Source organism: Ammospiza caudacuta, chromosome 4 (assembly GCF_027887145.1).
Source record: "Ammospiza caudacuta isolate bAmmCau1 chromosome 4, bAmmCau1.pri, whole genome shotgun sequence".
Classification (NCBI taxonomy): domain Eukaryota; kingdom Metazoa; phylum Chordata; class Aves; order Passeriformes; family Passerellidae; genus Ammospiza; species Ammospiza caudacuta.
In genome coordinates, this window is record NC_080596.1 from 56,386,811 (window position 1) to 56,401,522 (window position 14,712).

A 14,712-nucleotide genomic window follows, 5' to 3' on the forward strand; every position below is an offset into this window, starting at 1 on the left:
AGGCTCCACAAAACCCACATTAAAGGAAAAGTCAAAGGCCAGAGTGGCATAGATAACACCTGCTATCATCCGGTGGAGCTGAACCAAATATGCTCATTTACTGAAATGGTAATAGGGTAAAAATAGTGACATTGAAACTCCTGGTTTTTCACAACATTGATTTCATTAGGACACTGGCTCTGTGAGACAGCACTGTCATGGGGCTTATGCAAGTATCTGCTTAGCCAGTTGTCTGATCAGGATGAAGGACTGAAACCAGGAGCTCTCAAATAAAACTGTGTATTTTACCCTTGTTCACTGAATTGCAGAAGCAACTTGAAAATCATATCAAGGCCCAAGGCTGATGTTTGAAAGCAGGGCTGATGCTGTGTCAGGCATGGCCTCTATGGCTGGGCAGTAGGAGCTGGGGCAGCTGCAGCAGCGCAGGGAGCTGATGAGATTTTGGGGCAGCAACCTCCTCAGAAGGGCTGGTGCTATGGACTTGGAAGGTGTGAGCTTGTTCCAGGTGCTCAACCACCCTGAGAAACTCCCAAAGTATCCAATCCATGGGGCAGGCAGTGACACTTACAGTCCCTTACAAGCCCTCAGGGGTCTTCTCTTCAGAAGAGATGGGCTCAGAGGATGAGCTTCCAGGGTGCATGTGGAAGTGGCTGGTTCAGTCCAAAGCACTGCTGGGATAAAGGTCATGATCAGCTCATCCAGGGCACTGTACAAAGGCCAGAAAAACAAATCCTTTGGTGCAGATAGCATTCTTTGGACAGTGCCATATTTCTTCTTAGGAAGCCTGGGGTCTGCTTTCTTCTCCCACTTCTCGATTGTGTGAGACTGCTAAAAGTCCTTTCCTTTTGTAATGCCCTTTATCTGCATTTTTTAATAATTTTTTCCATGTCATGCCCTTCCTGGAAACTCTGTGTTTAATCTTCCCTATTACATAAAAAACTTTGATTAGGTTTCTGGTGTGCAAAGTGCATTCTGTGTTACTCAGTTGATCAGACTTTACCTGTTACATTCCATTTTTTAAGTTGCCTTTTTAAAATGCGGAAGTTGAAAGCTACAGAGTAGCATTTATCTCAATAGCTGCAGAAGGGCATTTTAAGGAAACCCAAACACTAGAAAGACTAATTTAAAAACTATGCCTTCTATAGGGAGGTAGTCTCCTGCTTAGGTCAGGAGCAGACAGGGAAATATCTTCTTAAATCATTCCAGGTAAAACTATGTTTAGATGTGGCTTTTTCCTTGGCTTTCTGCCTCATTGATGGAGCTATAATACACATATTTTGCATCTTCACAGCGTTTTTCTGTGCTCTACCCCTGGGTTTGTGGATCCCCAAAGGTTTTTTTAACAATAGTAGATTAGGGACTGATCCAAAGAAAACAGGAATTACTATTGTTGAAACACAAGTATATAGGTCTTTAGGGGCTTTATTGAGTTGATTGTGTAGTTTTTTTCTTGTTTGTTCTGGATGTTTTTTCCCTGCACACTGTTAGTCACTAGTGCTCTAGAGCCCTGGCTGCCTGGTTTTCTGAGTGCTGTGTCAAAGCAAAGGGTGACAAGCAATCCCTAAAGCAGCCCTAAATAGATGCTGGATTAACTTCATTATAACAGGTATTTCTCATTTTTATGAAACCTGCATACCTGCAGTGGTGCAGGGTCCAGATAAGCAGCCTCTGTCATCCTCAGGTTTTCCCCAGGTAACTTCCCCCAGCTGGCAGGAAAGGAACCTCAGCTCTCCGGGGGCACTGGCGTGAGTCTGGGCTTGCAGGGACCGGCCACCAGATGCCACTGTTATCCCTAAGAATGAACCAACACCGGAGCAGGTCCCGGAAATTTCCCCTCAGAAACGGGGTGAAGGAGCCTCCTGCATGCCGGGTGCCTGAACATGCCTTAGAGTCTGCTGCCCTCTCCCTTGCCGCTGTTACTGAGGGGGGACTGTCAAAAACACCTAGATTTGGTGACTTATCTGCCACAGCTCACTGCAAGCTAACTGCAGGCATTGCTGTGCTTTATACATATCAGTTTTCAGTTATTTACAGATTATCCTGCACCTAAGGACAGCAAATGCATTTTCAACAAGGGTTGAGAATTGCAAATTTATCCCCCTATTCCAGTTTATCCATTCAAAGTTAATCCTGTTGATTCAGAAATGAAATTAGATAGGGAATTAGGTAAGTAATGATAAAATGCCACAAATTTTCCAGCCTAAAGTATCATAATCTGAAAATGTCACTGTAATGAAAAGTTTCTTCCTCTGTCAAATGCTCTCTTTCCTTTTTTGTTCCATTTTTTCCACAGTGAACAATGTGTATCATCCATTCCCTGGAGAAAACTGATTTTCTTCCCCTGGTAACTTTTGGGCTGGAAGAGCCAAAGAGCTTCAACATTCTCCTTTTGACACAGCCTCTTCTCCATTAGGCTTCATCCTGCACAAGATCAAATCCCTTTGGAATTGCATGGCTAGTCACAGCTTTTTTTTTTTTTTCTCCTGGATTTCAGGTGGCCCCTGAGACAAAAGCAGTCATGAAGTGGTTGAGGTCTATCCCATTTGTGCTGTCTGCCAGCCTGCATGGGGGTGAGCTAGTTGTGACCTATCCTTATGACTATTCAAGGCATCCTATGGAAGAAAAAATGTTCTCCCCTACACCTGATGAGAAGGTAATGTTGCTTTTGCGGGGTTAGGATGTTGGTTCCATTTGTGGAACTACGGAAACATTTACTTTTAATAAATAACAAACTTTAATTCATTTAGATCATGTACGTATGTGGGTATATTATGTATAAATAACATATTTATATACATACTCCAATATATATATATATATATATATATATATATGTATGTATATATATGTATTCAATATGATATCAGCTCATTTGGATAGAGCTGATGCTAATAATGCCAAGGTCAAGTGCTCAATCCCCACAGAGGCCTTTCACTTAAGACTTGGACGTGATGATCCTTGTGGATTCCTTCCAACTCAGAATATTGCATGACTCTAATTTATACACTTACTTAATGTACTTTAAAATATAGGATTGTTAACTCTCTATCAGCTTGGTCTGGAAAGATTTACCTATCTTTTGTGAGGTCAGATAAGGTTTCATAAAGCACAGATTAGGAAAATCCACATTTTAATTTTTAAAGGGAGTCGGCTGTGATATTTTTTACCAGTGGTTTCCAGAAGAAAAGGAACAAGCCTGACCAGGAGTGTTATTTTCCTTTGGAATCCATAAGGAGTGAACGGAAAAAAGACTTATTGCCATATGGTGGCAGCCTTGCAACATTTATTCCAGGTCAGACGAATGGGATTGGTTCTCCCTCTTGTCCCTGAAAAGTTCCTCATTTGGGACTCACTGTAAATCTTCTGTGAAATTTTTTGCCATCTTTCCTATTTCCCTTCGGCTTCCTCAATCTAGTATTCATTGCTGACATGCCCACCAGGAGAACAGCTAGCTTTTCAGCCTGCTAGCTGAGCTACAAATGTCTGTGGCCCCTTAAGAAAAGTGGTTCTTTATATAAACAAAGAACAGTTGAAAATAGTCAGAAGTTGATCTTTGACTTGAAGCATCCTTTATCTTTGAGCATATCTCTAGGCTGACTTCTTGTGCAATGGCAGTTCTCACTAACACATATTAAATATTTAAAGATGTATGACTGTTAAACATTTTCTGTATCAATCCATTTCTTCTGAGCTGTACAATGCCTAGTGACTATGTATGTATGAAAATGATTTAGCTGTAAAATTAACCAGGCACTGCACAGCAACAAGCCTGTGTAAGAAATATCTGTTGGGTGCTAATGCAACCTGCAGAACCTCTTGCTGAGGACGGGGGAAATCATAAAATTGTGCTTTTACATCCCACTGCCTGGGCTAGGGCTATCCTATGCATAGGTGGTGAAGGAGTATTGCCATGTGTGCTTCATCAAGCAGTTCACCCCTGGAATGGAAGTACAGCAGTACTTCCATCATTTCCACTCAGGGACAGCACGTGTATTTTGAGGGGAAGTATGCAGCCACACAGACACAGGGCTCTATCCCAGTGTAGTGCACAGCTGGACAAACCCTAATGGCACTCCTGGCTTGCAGCACAGGGACAGGGAACCCTATACAGGTGACTGCTGCATAGTCAGTGACTGCAAAGTCTGGCAATCTGGCTACAAATCTGGACATTTAGAACATGCAGGGGAGAGCTGGGGATGTCTTCAGTGAAAAACTGATTTTTCAAATGACAGCACAAGAAACCTTAACAGCCCTGTTAGTATCACTTGAAATTTTTCACAGAAATATATAAAACCTGTACCAATGAAGTGACCTGCATTTAAATAATGTGTTCTACAGCTGCTGCTGTCAGAGAACCTGCATCCCAAAATACAGCAGTTTGGTTATCTGTCATACATTGGCCAAAACCATTGTTCTGAATGCTGACTTCCTACATTTGCTCTGCAAGGGGAAACTTGCAGACCAGGGTGAAATGCTGCAGAGCAGATGATAGCCAGATATTAAAAAATCAAATTTTGAGAAATATATTCAAAGCACGTTTCCCCATTTGAAAATGCATCTGTGCTTCCACCTCAGCATGTCTGTCATGGTGCATGGAAGCACAAGGATCCTCTCCTCTGTTCCAAGATGCTGCAGATTTCAAGTCTTTTTTTGGCCTGCACCACAACCTGGGACAGTACTGGCTGAGAGCAAGGAGTCTCAAAACTGGACCATGTCCTTACACTCACATTCTTGCATCTGGTTCAGCCCACCTCAAAACTTTCCCATATTTTGGGATTTGTGGAGATGGAATTTTAACACTTTTTTTTTTTTTTAACAAGAAACTGAATTGATGACTCTGCTCACCAGAGCAGAAAGGTCAACACCAAGTCAAGTTCACTCCCTTTGGTGAGCTGAAACACTCCCTTCCCTCCCTCTGAAAAACCCAACCTGTGATGGTCAGTGGGGTAAAAGTGCTGGCTGAGGTAACAGCACTGACCTCACTTTGCTGAGTGAAGCCTCACACTGCCAAAGTCACAAGGATTCCTCTGGTTTTCCCCTTTTTATTACTCTATATTATACCTAAAAATCTAAGTTTCCTTGAGGTCCATGACTGGTCATACATTAGCTTCTAAGTGATAACAAATGTATTGTTATCCAGGAACTTTTTTCTTCCTCTTCTCACTACCACTGGCCTTATTTTACTTGAACTATTGGCCAGGCAAAAGCCTTATGCCTCTTGGTGTGAAACAAGAGGAAGCTTGGTCACTGGAAATAGGACATCTGCAGGTGTCTTTGTAAAAGGTGAGGATCATACTCCTAACTCACATAGTCACCTTCTAAACTTTATATCAAATATCTTCCATGGAACGTTCAGAAATGGAACCCAAATTCCTGTAGAAATTAAAGATATTGTGCCTGGCACTGAACTATTGTCAGTGAAATTTCTTCTTAACATATTTAATTAATTTCTATTTCTTTTCAGCAAAACTTTGAAGAACACAATTTGCTGGCCTGAGCAATATTGAGACACATAGAAACTTATGGGAGTTGCACAAGCATTTTATATTAAGTCTGAATTTTTTGTTTCTGGTCATCAGAAGTATGTCAGCAATATGTCTTTACACTTACATTAAACTGTCTTTCCACCTTTCCTTGCTCACCTACCTCATCCCATAATTGGCTCAGCCATGTGATTATTAGAAACAATCACAAATATCAATCAATGTTGTATGCCTAATCTTTTGGGTCTTTATCCTTGATGACAACACTAGGACAAAGCTTTAGGATAACTTCTAAAACTAGATTTTAGACACCAAACTTCTTGCACACACTGTCTTAAGCAATATGGAATGAAACTCATGATGATGAATAGTAGTATCATGTAGCACCTGATAACTGCTGTAATTTCAGTATTGAAATCTGAGAGTCTTGCCTTAGCAAGATAAGATCCAAAGAGACAAAAAGGAGAGGGAGGATTTTTATACAAAGTTGGAATAACCATTGGAGAAGAAGGGCAGGAACATGATTCAAATAAATGGTTTCTTCAGATAACTGCTCTTTCTTCTGTCTTCACTACATGTTCTGCCACTGTTCCTTTCTGCGTGGTGACTGCTCTGCTCTTCATCAGTGTCAACACTCTTTGGAAATCAGTGGTGACATCCTGCATCATCACATCCTATCCTTCACTTTTTGGAATGGTTTCTGCCCCACACAGAAGGAGCTCTCTGAGATCAAACTGGCAGGTTTTCCTGTGTGAGTGATAAGTGCAAAGCAAATTGACACTGACTATTTTAAACAGCAGCATTCAGTGTGAAGATTTAGTTGGGCTGAAGGGTAAAAAATATCAAAAACTAAAACAAAACGTAAAAGAAGCCTAAATTTAAATTTTAAAACCTGGGACTTGAAGTACAACCAAAAATGTCCTTTGCTCCTGCCCCAGGTGGTAGATTGAAGCCAAGTATCAAAAAATCCATTGTTATTTAATATGTTGTCCCTGGATAAATATATTGGAGTGAAGAGAAGAAACTCCAGAGAAGAGGACAAATCAAAATTTCTTAGCAACAAGCAAAACTTCCTTATAGAGCAGTTCATCCCCTCCTTCAGTCTTGAGGACACAGGGTGGCTTGTTGTCTGGACTGACAACAGCAATAGTTAATAACAGCAATGGCAAAGTGTTCAGTTTGTAAAAGCAAACATATTCTAATCATGTCTGTAACAGGTGTTCAAGATGCTGGCTAAAGCCTATGCAGATGCGCACCCCGTCATCTCAGACCGGTCTGAGCTTCGCTGTGGTGGGAATTTTGTGAAACGTGGAGGTATTATAAATGGTGCTGAGTGGTACAGCTTCACTGGAGGTAAAACCACTTTACCATCATATCAAGTGAGGTAAAACCTCTATGTGACCTTTATAAGACACCAGGGTTTGAACAAAATGATTTTATTCATTTCAGTTTGGTTAAGGTCCTGCCCATGTAAAACATAATTTTTAGGGGATTTAAGTAATAAATCTATGTTGGTAACGTTTTTATGCGGTTAACATGGGATGTGTTCAACCCCAATGGGATTTGAGGAAAATTAACAAGTTATGCAAGGGTCACATTTGTTATACCATATAATATAATATTTTTTATTTTTAAATCTGACATGTAGAAATAAATTCTTAATGCTATGCTCTCATTCCTTAGCTTCCTGAGTCTGAATCCATCTTGTAGGCAATGCATGTGCTGCTTCCTCATCTGTTTAAATAAATTCTTTTTTCAGGGAAAACTACAACAGAGACAAACGTCCAATTCATTTGTGCTTCCACTGTTAATTTGATTTCCCCAATAATAGTATTTTGTTTTCTTTAGAATTCCTTCAATACTGGCATGGATAAAATATCAGTGTTCATAAATTTTCAGCTGCGCTTCACTTGTGTTTTCCAATAGGACCCAGCTGGATCCCCAAATAATTATGTTGAAACTAGACATTTAGAATGCTTTAGGGCATGTGTGAGAATTAGGTTTAGATCTCTTTGGCTTACTTTCTTCCCAAAATTATATCCAATGTCTTTTGTACCGAAAGAGTTTTGAACATAATAATGGCAAAAGGTCATTTCTTTTCTGGTGACCCTTGGCAATCACCTCTGATACAGCCAATTATACAGTTACTGTAATTAACCAATCTTTATTGCTGTATTGCTACTTCTTGGCCAGGTGAATAATAATGTAAAATTATGCTTTTTTGCCTGAAAGGAGTGTCATTGTCCTTAGTTTTTATAGTTGAAACAAGCTATAGAATTCTGAATTTGTTGAACACTTTTTATATATTTGCAAGTGCTTTTTACAGTATAATAACCCACACCCATTGGGACAGCATTCAGCTGGCTGCAGCAGCAAAGCTCCAGCTAAAAGCTACAAGGCTGTTCATAAGCTGTCTTCTTTCTTTTTAAACCTGTAGGTATGGCAGATTTTAATTACCTTCACACAAATTGCTTTGAAGTTACCGTGGAGGTAGGATGTGAAAAGTTTCCTTTGGAGGAAGAATTGTTTACAATATGGCATGAAAACAAAGCTGCCCTTCTGAATTACATGGAAATGGTACTGCTCTGCTTTTACAGACCTTTTTGCATTTTGTTTTTCTTTTTCATTCTTTGTCAAAATTAATTTCTTTGCTATTTTCCTGGTTAGCCCTCGAGATGATGCTGAATCAAAACCACACACTTCTCCAGGGTCCCCAGTGCCTCAGTTTATCTGGCAGGACACACAGGTGGTATTTTGTCTATGCTGCAGAAGGGCTTGAGACTGAGGACTGCAAAGGCCTTGAAAATAGTGAGAAAGGGAATTATCTGCGAATGCTTTGGGGAGCATTATTCATCAACTGTGCAAAATTTTAGCACTAGAGAAAACCTTAACATTCAGAAAAGTATGAATCAACTTTCCTTTTGAAGACTAAAGCAAGAAGATCTGCTCTCCAGAAAGCTTCCTGAAATTTTCCTTTCCATATTCCATGTTTGTGTCCCAAACTCTACGGTCCCACAGCAAGAAATTTAGATTCAGCTAAAATCTTGCTAGAAATACCATTTGCACACTTTTGATCTTGATTTTTTTATGACAGTAGTTTTTAAAAACCTAAAGCCAAATCTTTAAGGAAGAACTGTGTGTCTCTGAGCATTAAAGTGTGCCACTTAAATGTCATTTTTAATAATAAGTTTAAGCTCAGCAAAAACAAATACCTCACTGACAATAAGTAAGTGAGCACAGAAACAGAAGTTGCTCTTTCTCTCAGCCATTAGCAGATTAGCTTTCTGTCATGCCTTATTTTGATAGAGTATGCAGTAATTTAAAATTGTTAGGAGTGTTTTTATGGCCTTTCTAAGCAACCTCTTGCTACTTGTGGTAAGTATTATCATTCAATAAAGTCTGCAGTACAGACCACCAAACTCATTTCGTTTTACAGCTGTCTGATGAAAATGAGTTTTAGTGAATCCAAATGGAGCTGGGTTAAATCCATATATATTACAATTGAAGTCTTCAAGATGTAAAGATTTTATAGTGTGAGATACTGTAGAAGTCTGTGCTGGAAAAGCTTTTTGAGTAAATGCAGGACAGTAAGCAAAACAACTTTGCAGATAAGGATGACTGAATTACCCACGATAAGGATTAAGTCTGCCATAACCAATTCAAACTTTTCTTATTCTGATACATACCAGGCTATTTGGTGTGTGTACAAATATACTTGCCTCAACACACAGAAGTAGAATTCAGTTTCCTAAACACTGATCTCTTCTCCCCATCAGAAGCAGTATTGAAACACCCTGCCAAACTCATGTGACACCAATTTGAGGGAAAAATGAAAAATAGTACATTTAATAAAGCAAACCAAAGCAAGATTGAGAAAGAAATTTCAGTTTTGTAATTTTTATCCTGTCATGTTATAATTGCAAAATTAGTATTGAAGCTAGATGAGGTCATACTACTTTGAGTATGTCTACACTGTAAATTGAATTTGAGTGCGAGATGACTGTTCTGACCATATTTACTTTCTATCCATATGATAAATCCCCAAGTTTGTACTGCAAAGCAAACTGCAGTGCTTCATTATAAGGAATAGTTTTCAAATCCTTATATTGAGTTGCTCCTAAACTTTCCAGTGAGCAGCTTAATTCAGTACATGGGACAGCTGCTTAACAAGAGCAGTGACAACATAGTCTCACCTTAAATTAAAAACTGCTCTCACTAGACTAGACTTATTTTTTCAAACTATGTATTATCAACTACTGTAAAGTTGGATACTTTAATGATTATTTTTAAACATCTCCATATTCCAACAGAAAAGCAAATGTGCTTTTCCCATTGTTTTGATACTTTGTGCTTTTTTTCTATTCTTCTCTTTTGACAAGGGTACTGAGAAAGGGAGAGTGAGTAGAAGAGAAAAGAGAAATTGGGGAAGTAAAGAACAACCCAAGTTGGTCATAGCTGTTTATAGAAAAAATCAAAATGGAATTATTTTTCACTTAAAAAAGGTCATATACATTTCCAGATATAAAATATTTTAAATTTGGAATGCTGTAAAAAGAGAACCTAAAGAGGCCTAATGTTTCAATACTTTGAACATTTTTTCTGTTTTGTTTTATTTTATTGAACTTCCAGTATAGCTGTTAGTGGACCTCCTTGTATGAAAAAATTCACATTGCTCTTTAGCTTTTCACCAAGCACATTTCTCAACAGCTCAAGCAGCTCAGTTCTGTGCTTGTAGAGAAGGGGAAATGGCTGTCATACACATTGCTGTCATGACATTCTGACAGGCAGTGAAGTGTAGGCAGCAGAGTGATGATGAGTCACAAGTACCTGAAGTGATGCCTTCACATTGTGTTCTGGGCACCAGATTGGTTTTGAAAGCCGTAACTTTTCATTTCTTTGTGGAACAGTCCTTAAATACTGTGGTCACATCACAAGGTGCCAGTGATTTGTGCAGAGAAGGGTCTCTCCAAGCAGAGCCACATACCTGTCCTAAAAATGCTATGGTTCCATTTTCCCTTTCCCTCAGTCCCCTTGGACCTCCCTAAATAGGCCATGTGATCTGAAGGGACATTATCTCCTGAGAGCCTCTGAATGGGGTGAATTTTTTGACAATTGCTTCCTCTCTACAAAGGTTTCCTTGTGATGAGGAGGTGGTATCGCAGTGACTCCCGTCTAACTCTGCTTTGCTTTGCCAGGTTCATCGGGGTATAAAAGGAATTGTGTCTGATAAGTTTGGCAACCCAATAAAAAATGCTCGTATTTCAGTCAGGGGCATTCAGCATGATGTCACCACAGGTAATATTTTTGGTTTAAGATTTTTCCTGGGGCAGGTTGAAAGTACTGAGAGCTTAACCTGCAAAAGTATTGCCATGTTTGGTAGAAATGACACCTTAATGGAAAACTGAAGGCTCAGATGGGGGTTCTCTTCTGGAATAACAAGAGAGAAGACATGTTAAGCTGACTGCTAAGTCTGTCCTGTCTCTGGGATGATGGAGCTCTTCATATGAAAAATTCCACCTGGAACAGTCTGCTGTTCACCAAAGCTAATTTGGGAGAATATGGCAACAGCTCTGCTCAGGGGCTGTAACTCAGCATGTGGAGATATGGAACCTTGATGGAATAAGTTAGTTGAGATATTGTGAACATGTTGTGGGTAGTGCAGTAGAATCCCCTCTGATTTTCACAACTAGAATAATTGCAGAAATTGAAGGGTCCACAACTTTTCCTGTTCATGTGGAAACACATAAATATGTGCAATTTTTGGAACTATTATTATTAGAACATTGAATTATGTCCACTTTATACCTGTCACCAGCTGATAAACATATATTGGGGCATGTACAACTGTTATTTTTCACAGTCATAAAGTTCTGAGCTCTTAGGCTGTCACTGAAATCAATGCTTTCTTTTTATTATTGATTTCAGTGAGAACAGGGTAGGCCATAGAAGTGCAAAATAGAAGATATGAATGGTTACATTTTGGTCTAATGATCGTTGTTGAATCAATTTGGAAAGCCAGAATGGCTTATAATGTAGTGGATGTTTTCCAGCTTTCAAAAAAAACAGTACTAGAGGGGATACAATAGTGGAGATGATGCAGATTATTAAGGCTGGTGGGAGACTCTGGCATGAATTAGGGTCTTTTTCAAACTTCTTCCTAGACAATGGCTTCCCATTGGCAGTGGACCTTTAAAGGATTAAGAATTAAAGAAAAATATGTTTACACTGTAGGAAAGAGAGTATTTGCTCTGAGTTAGGTGGGGTTAAAAATGTCATATGGTTAAAAAGTTTTTTGATTTTAGTTAAAAAGAACTAAGAAATTCCATGAGAAACTAGTATTAAATGCAACACTAACTGAGCTAAGAGACTTGCCATTCAAAATAAAGGAAATATAAAATGAGGAATAAATTTTAAATTTTTCAGTTTTAAAGCTCCCTGCTTTTGCCTGCAGGGTCTAACCTTCAGCTGGAGGAAATTTACACCCGTTTTACACTAATGGCAATTTATACCAGCTGCAGCTCCAAGTCCATACATAGTCTTACATGCAAGAATGTCTGCTAAGGAATTGAATGTAATTTAATTAAAAGAGGGATTTCTTAGCTCCTCAGACATTCTAAATATATATATGTGTATATATTGCAGCCTGGACTCTGATTTCACTTTCTTAAGTTTCACTTAGTTTTAAATTGATTTCTTTGGGAGTTATTCATTGTTCCCTTGGGAAAAGCATCATGAAGGAAAGTGTCTTTTCGCTGTGATACAGAAACAGCAAGTAGGGACATTTTGTATGTGATTTTTACTCCATTACTTCCCAAGGGCCAAGTTTTCTTAAGTTTCACTTAGTTTTAAATTGATTTCTATGGGAGTTATTCCTTGTACCCTTGAGAAAAGCAGCATGAAGGAAAGCATCTCTTTCCTGTGATACAGAAACAGCAGGTAGTGACATTTTGTATGTGAATTTTACTCCATTAACTGCCAAGGGCCAAGTTTTCACAGGCAAAGTCTCTTTTATGTTATCTAGAGTTTGCCTTCAAACATTTTCCAAAATCTGAGCTGCTTTCATGGCCCACCCCTTAGCTGCCATCTGAGGTAGTGCGTGCAGCTACAGGGGCTGTGAGGTGAAAAACTGATCTTGGTTTTGTTGTGCCTGTCCCTTTCCCAAGCTGCTGATGGCGACTACTGGCGGCTCCTGCCTCCGGGCACGTTCATCATCAGCGCCCAGGCGCCGGGCTACAGCCGGGTGATGAAGAGGGTCACCATCCCCACCAGGATGAAGCAGGCCGGCCGCGTGGATTTCGTGCTGCGGCCCGCCGAGGCCTGGCCCAGCAAGCTGCTCCGGCGCTCCATGGAGGACGCCTATGACCCTCAGGACCCGCTGGAACTTTTTGACCCTCACGCCCAGCACGGGCAGGCCGAGGCTCGCGGAGGGTCCGCGGCAGGCAGGGAGAAGCCGTGGTGGTGGTCGTACTTCAGCTCCCTGGACCTGCACAAACCTCTGTGGCTGCTCAAGCAGCGCTGAGGGACGGATGGCGCCGCGCTCCGCTCGGCTCGCTCCGCTGCCCTTCCCGACACCCGCGCTGCTCTTGGCAATATTTAAATGTTTCATTTGAAAATATAATATTAATTCAAGCACGCTTGCTTCTTTTGTTTTCTCTTCACACACAACTGAGTATATTCAAGTGGGCTTTTAAGTATTAAAAACAACGGTGCACATCCATTCAAAGGGCAGATTTTATGCAGGTTTTTTCTTGGTAATGCTCTGTACTTCTGCCCATGTAGTTAATGATCACATTCATTATTTATTAGGTTTTAAGTACCTGCAGGAAAATATTCCTGATCCTTTAATGCATTTTTGTACATGTTTTAATACATTAATGATAAAACACTAAAAACAACATTCAGAAACACTCAGAAAACTCCTTTATTTTCCATTTTTACATTGGCATATTAAGTTCATTACCTCTTCTAATAACAGCTCAAAATATAGGGTCTTTTTTAAAATTTTTAAATGTTTTTACAAATTTAAAAATAAGCTTTTAATGTATTGAGCAAAATACTGGAAAATGCCTTTACTGCTGAAAATACATACTATAAATGTGTGTAGACATAGAAAAATACTTGAGATAATTCATGAGGAATTTAGGTTCAAGTGTGACATATTACACTGAAGTTTTTAACATCATGCACTGTTCTGAGCCTATGTATATGTTAATGAAACTTGTAGACATCAAAGGAATCAAACTTCTTTTCAAGATACTTGAGTAAAGTTCAGTGAATAGTGGTCTTGCAAGATGCTGTCCTCTCTCAAATATCAGATGCAATGGATTTTTAAGGTGATATTAAAGAAAAGTCCTTGATTTTGATGAAACACATAGACCCACACCTCCTTTTAGCCTGGACTGTTAATGAACTCCCTATACAGACTGTATTTCCTCCTCTAAATGCCACAGTGCTTGAATGGTGTGATTGTTGGAGCTGATTTACTTTCTGCAGGAGCTGCTGGATTAGCTGTGTGGATTGCCCTATGAGTTCTAAAAACTTTTTTTGCTCATCTTAGATAAAGCAGCCCCATTGCATGAGCCCCATAGTCCACATGCACATATCTTATTCTGTAGCTTCCTAGGAAGACCCAAGAGATGAATGATCTTAATTCTGCAACCAGATGCTGCACATGGCTAAGTACTTTATTCCCAGTTGTAATCTGATTGAAGTTAGGAGTCTGTTATTCATGTGCTTGGATGTCTGCAGGACTGGAGACTATGTTAAAATGAAAGAAAATAATTTCAGAGCATTAACAAAAAGTAATTATATGGGAGTGAATGTACCGCATGCACATGGGTAAGTGTTCCTTGCCCAGGCTTGCCAAGTTAAAGGAACTCTGAACCCTAAATATGCCAAAGAAAATTGAGCAGGAGATACACCTCCAGACTTTATTTCCAGTAATAGGTATTACTACTCTTTTTTTTGGTCATTTTTTTCAAAGCCAGCTTCCTGTGAAAACAGTAGTGAAGCTAACAAAATCAGAACAATATGCTAAATTGCTAAGTATTAGCTGCACTTATTAAACATATAATTTGTTGCATGCTTAGAAAGATGCTTTCTCTGACTACTTCCCAGATTCTCACAGACCTATTTAGAAATTTTTTTAAGTGATCACAGTAAACCCAAGCCTGCTGAAATGCCAAACAGAATGACTGTGCAAAAAATTCACTTTTTTCCTGCAGTCCAG

General features: G+C 39.5%; 1 protein-coding gene across 1 annotated transcript in view; it reads left to right on the top strand.

Annotated features, from left to right (window-relative positions):
• The window catches only part of CPZ (carboxypeptidase Z), a 34,305-nt gene extending 21,303 nt beyond the window's left edge, over positions 1-13,002 (top strand). The window contains exons 7-11 of the mRNA XM_058803927.1: positions 2,495-2,653; positions 6,701-6,836; positions 7,921-8,060; positions 10,679-10,778; positions 12,647-13,002. Coding sequence (XP_058659910.1) covers positions 2,495-2,653; positions 6,701-6,836; positions 7,921-8,060; positions 10,679-10,778; positions 12,647-13,002 — 891 coding nt within the window. The remainder of the gene's footprint in view (positions 1-2,494; positions 2,654-6,700; positions 6,837-7,920; positions 8,061-10,678; positions 10,779-12,646) is intronic.
• The last annotated feature ends 1,710 nt before the right edge of the window (positions 13,003-14,712 follow it).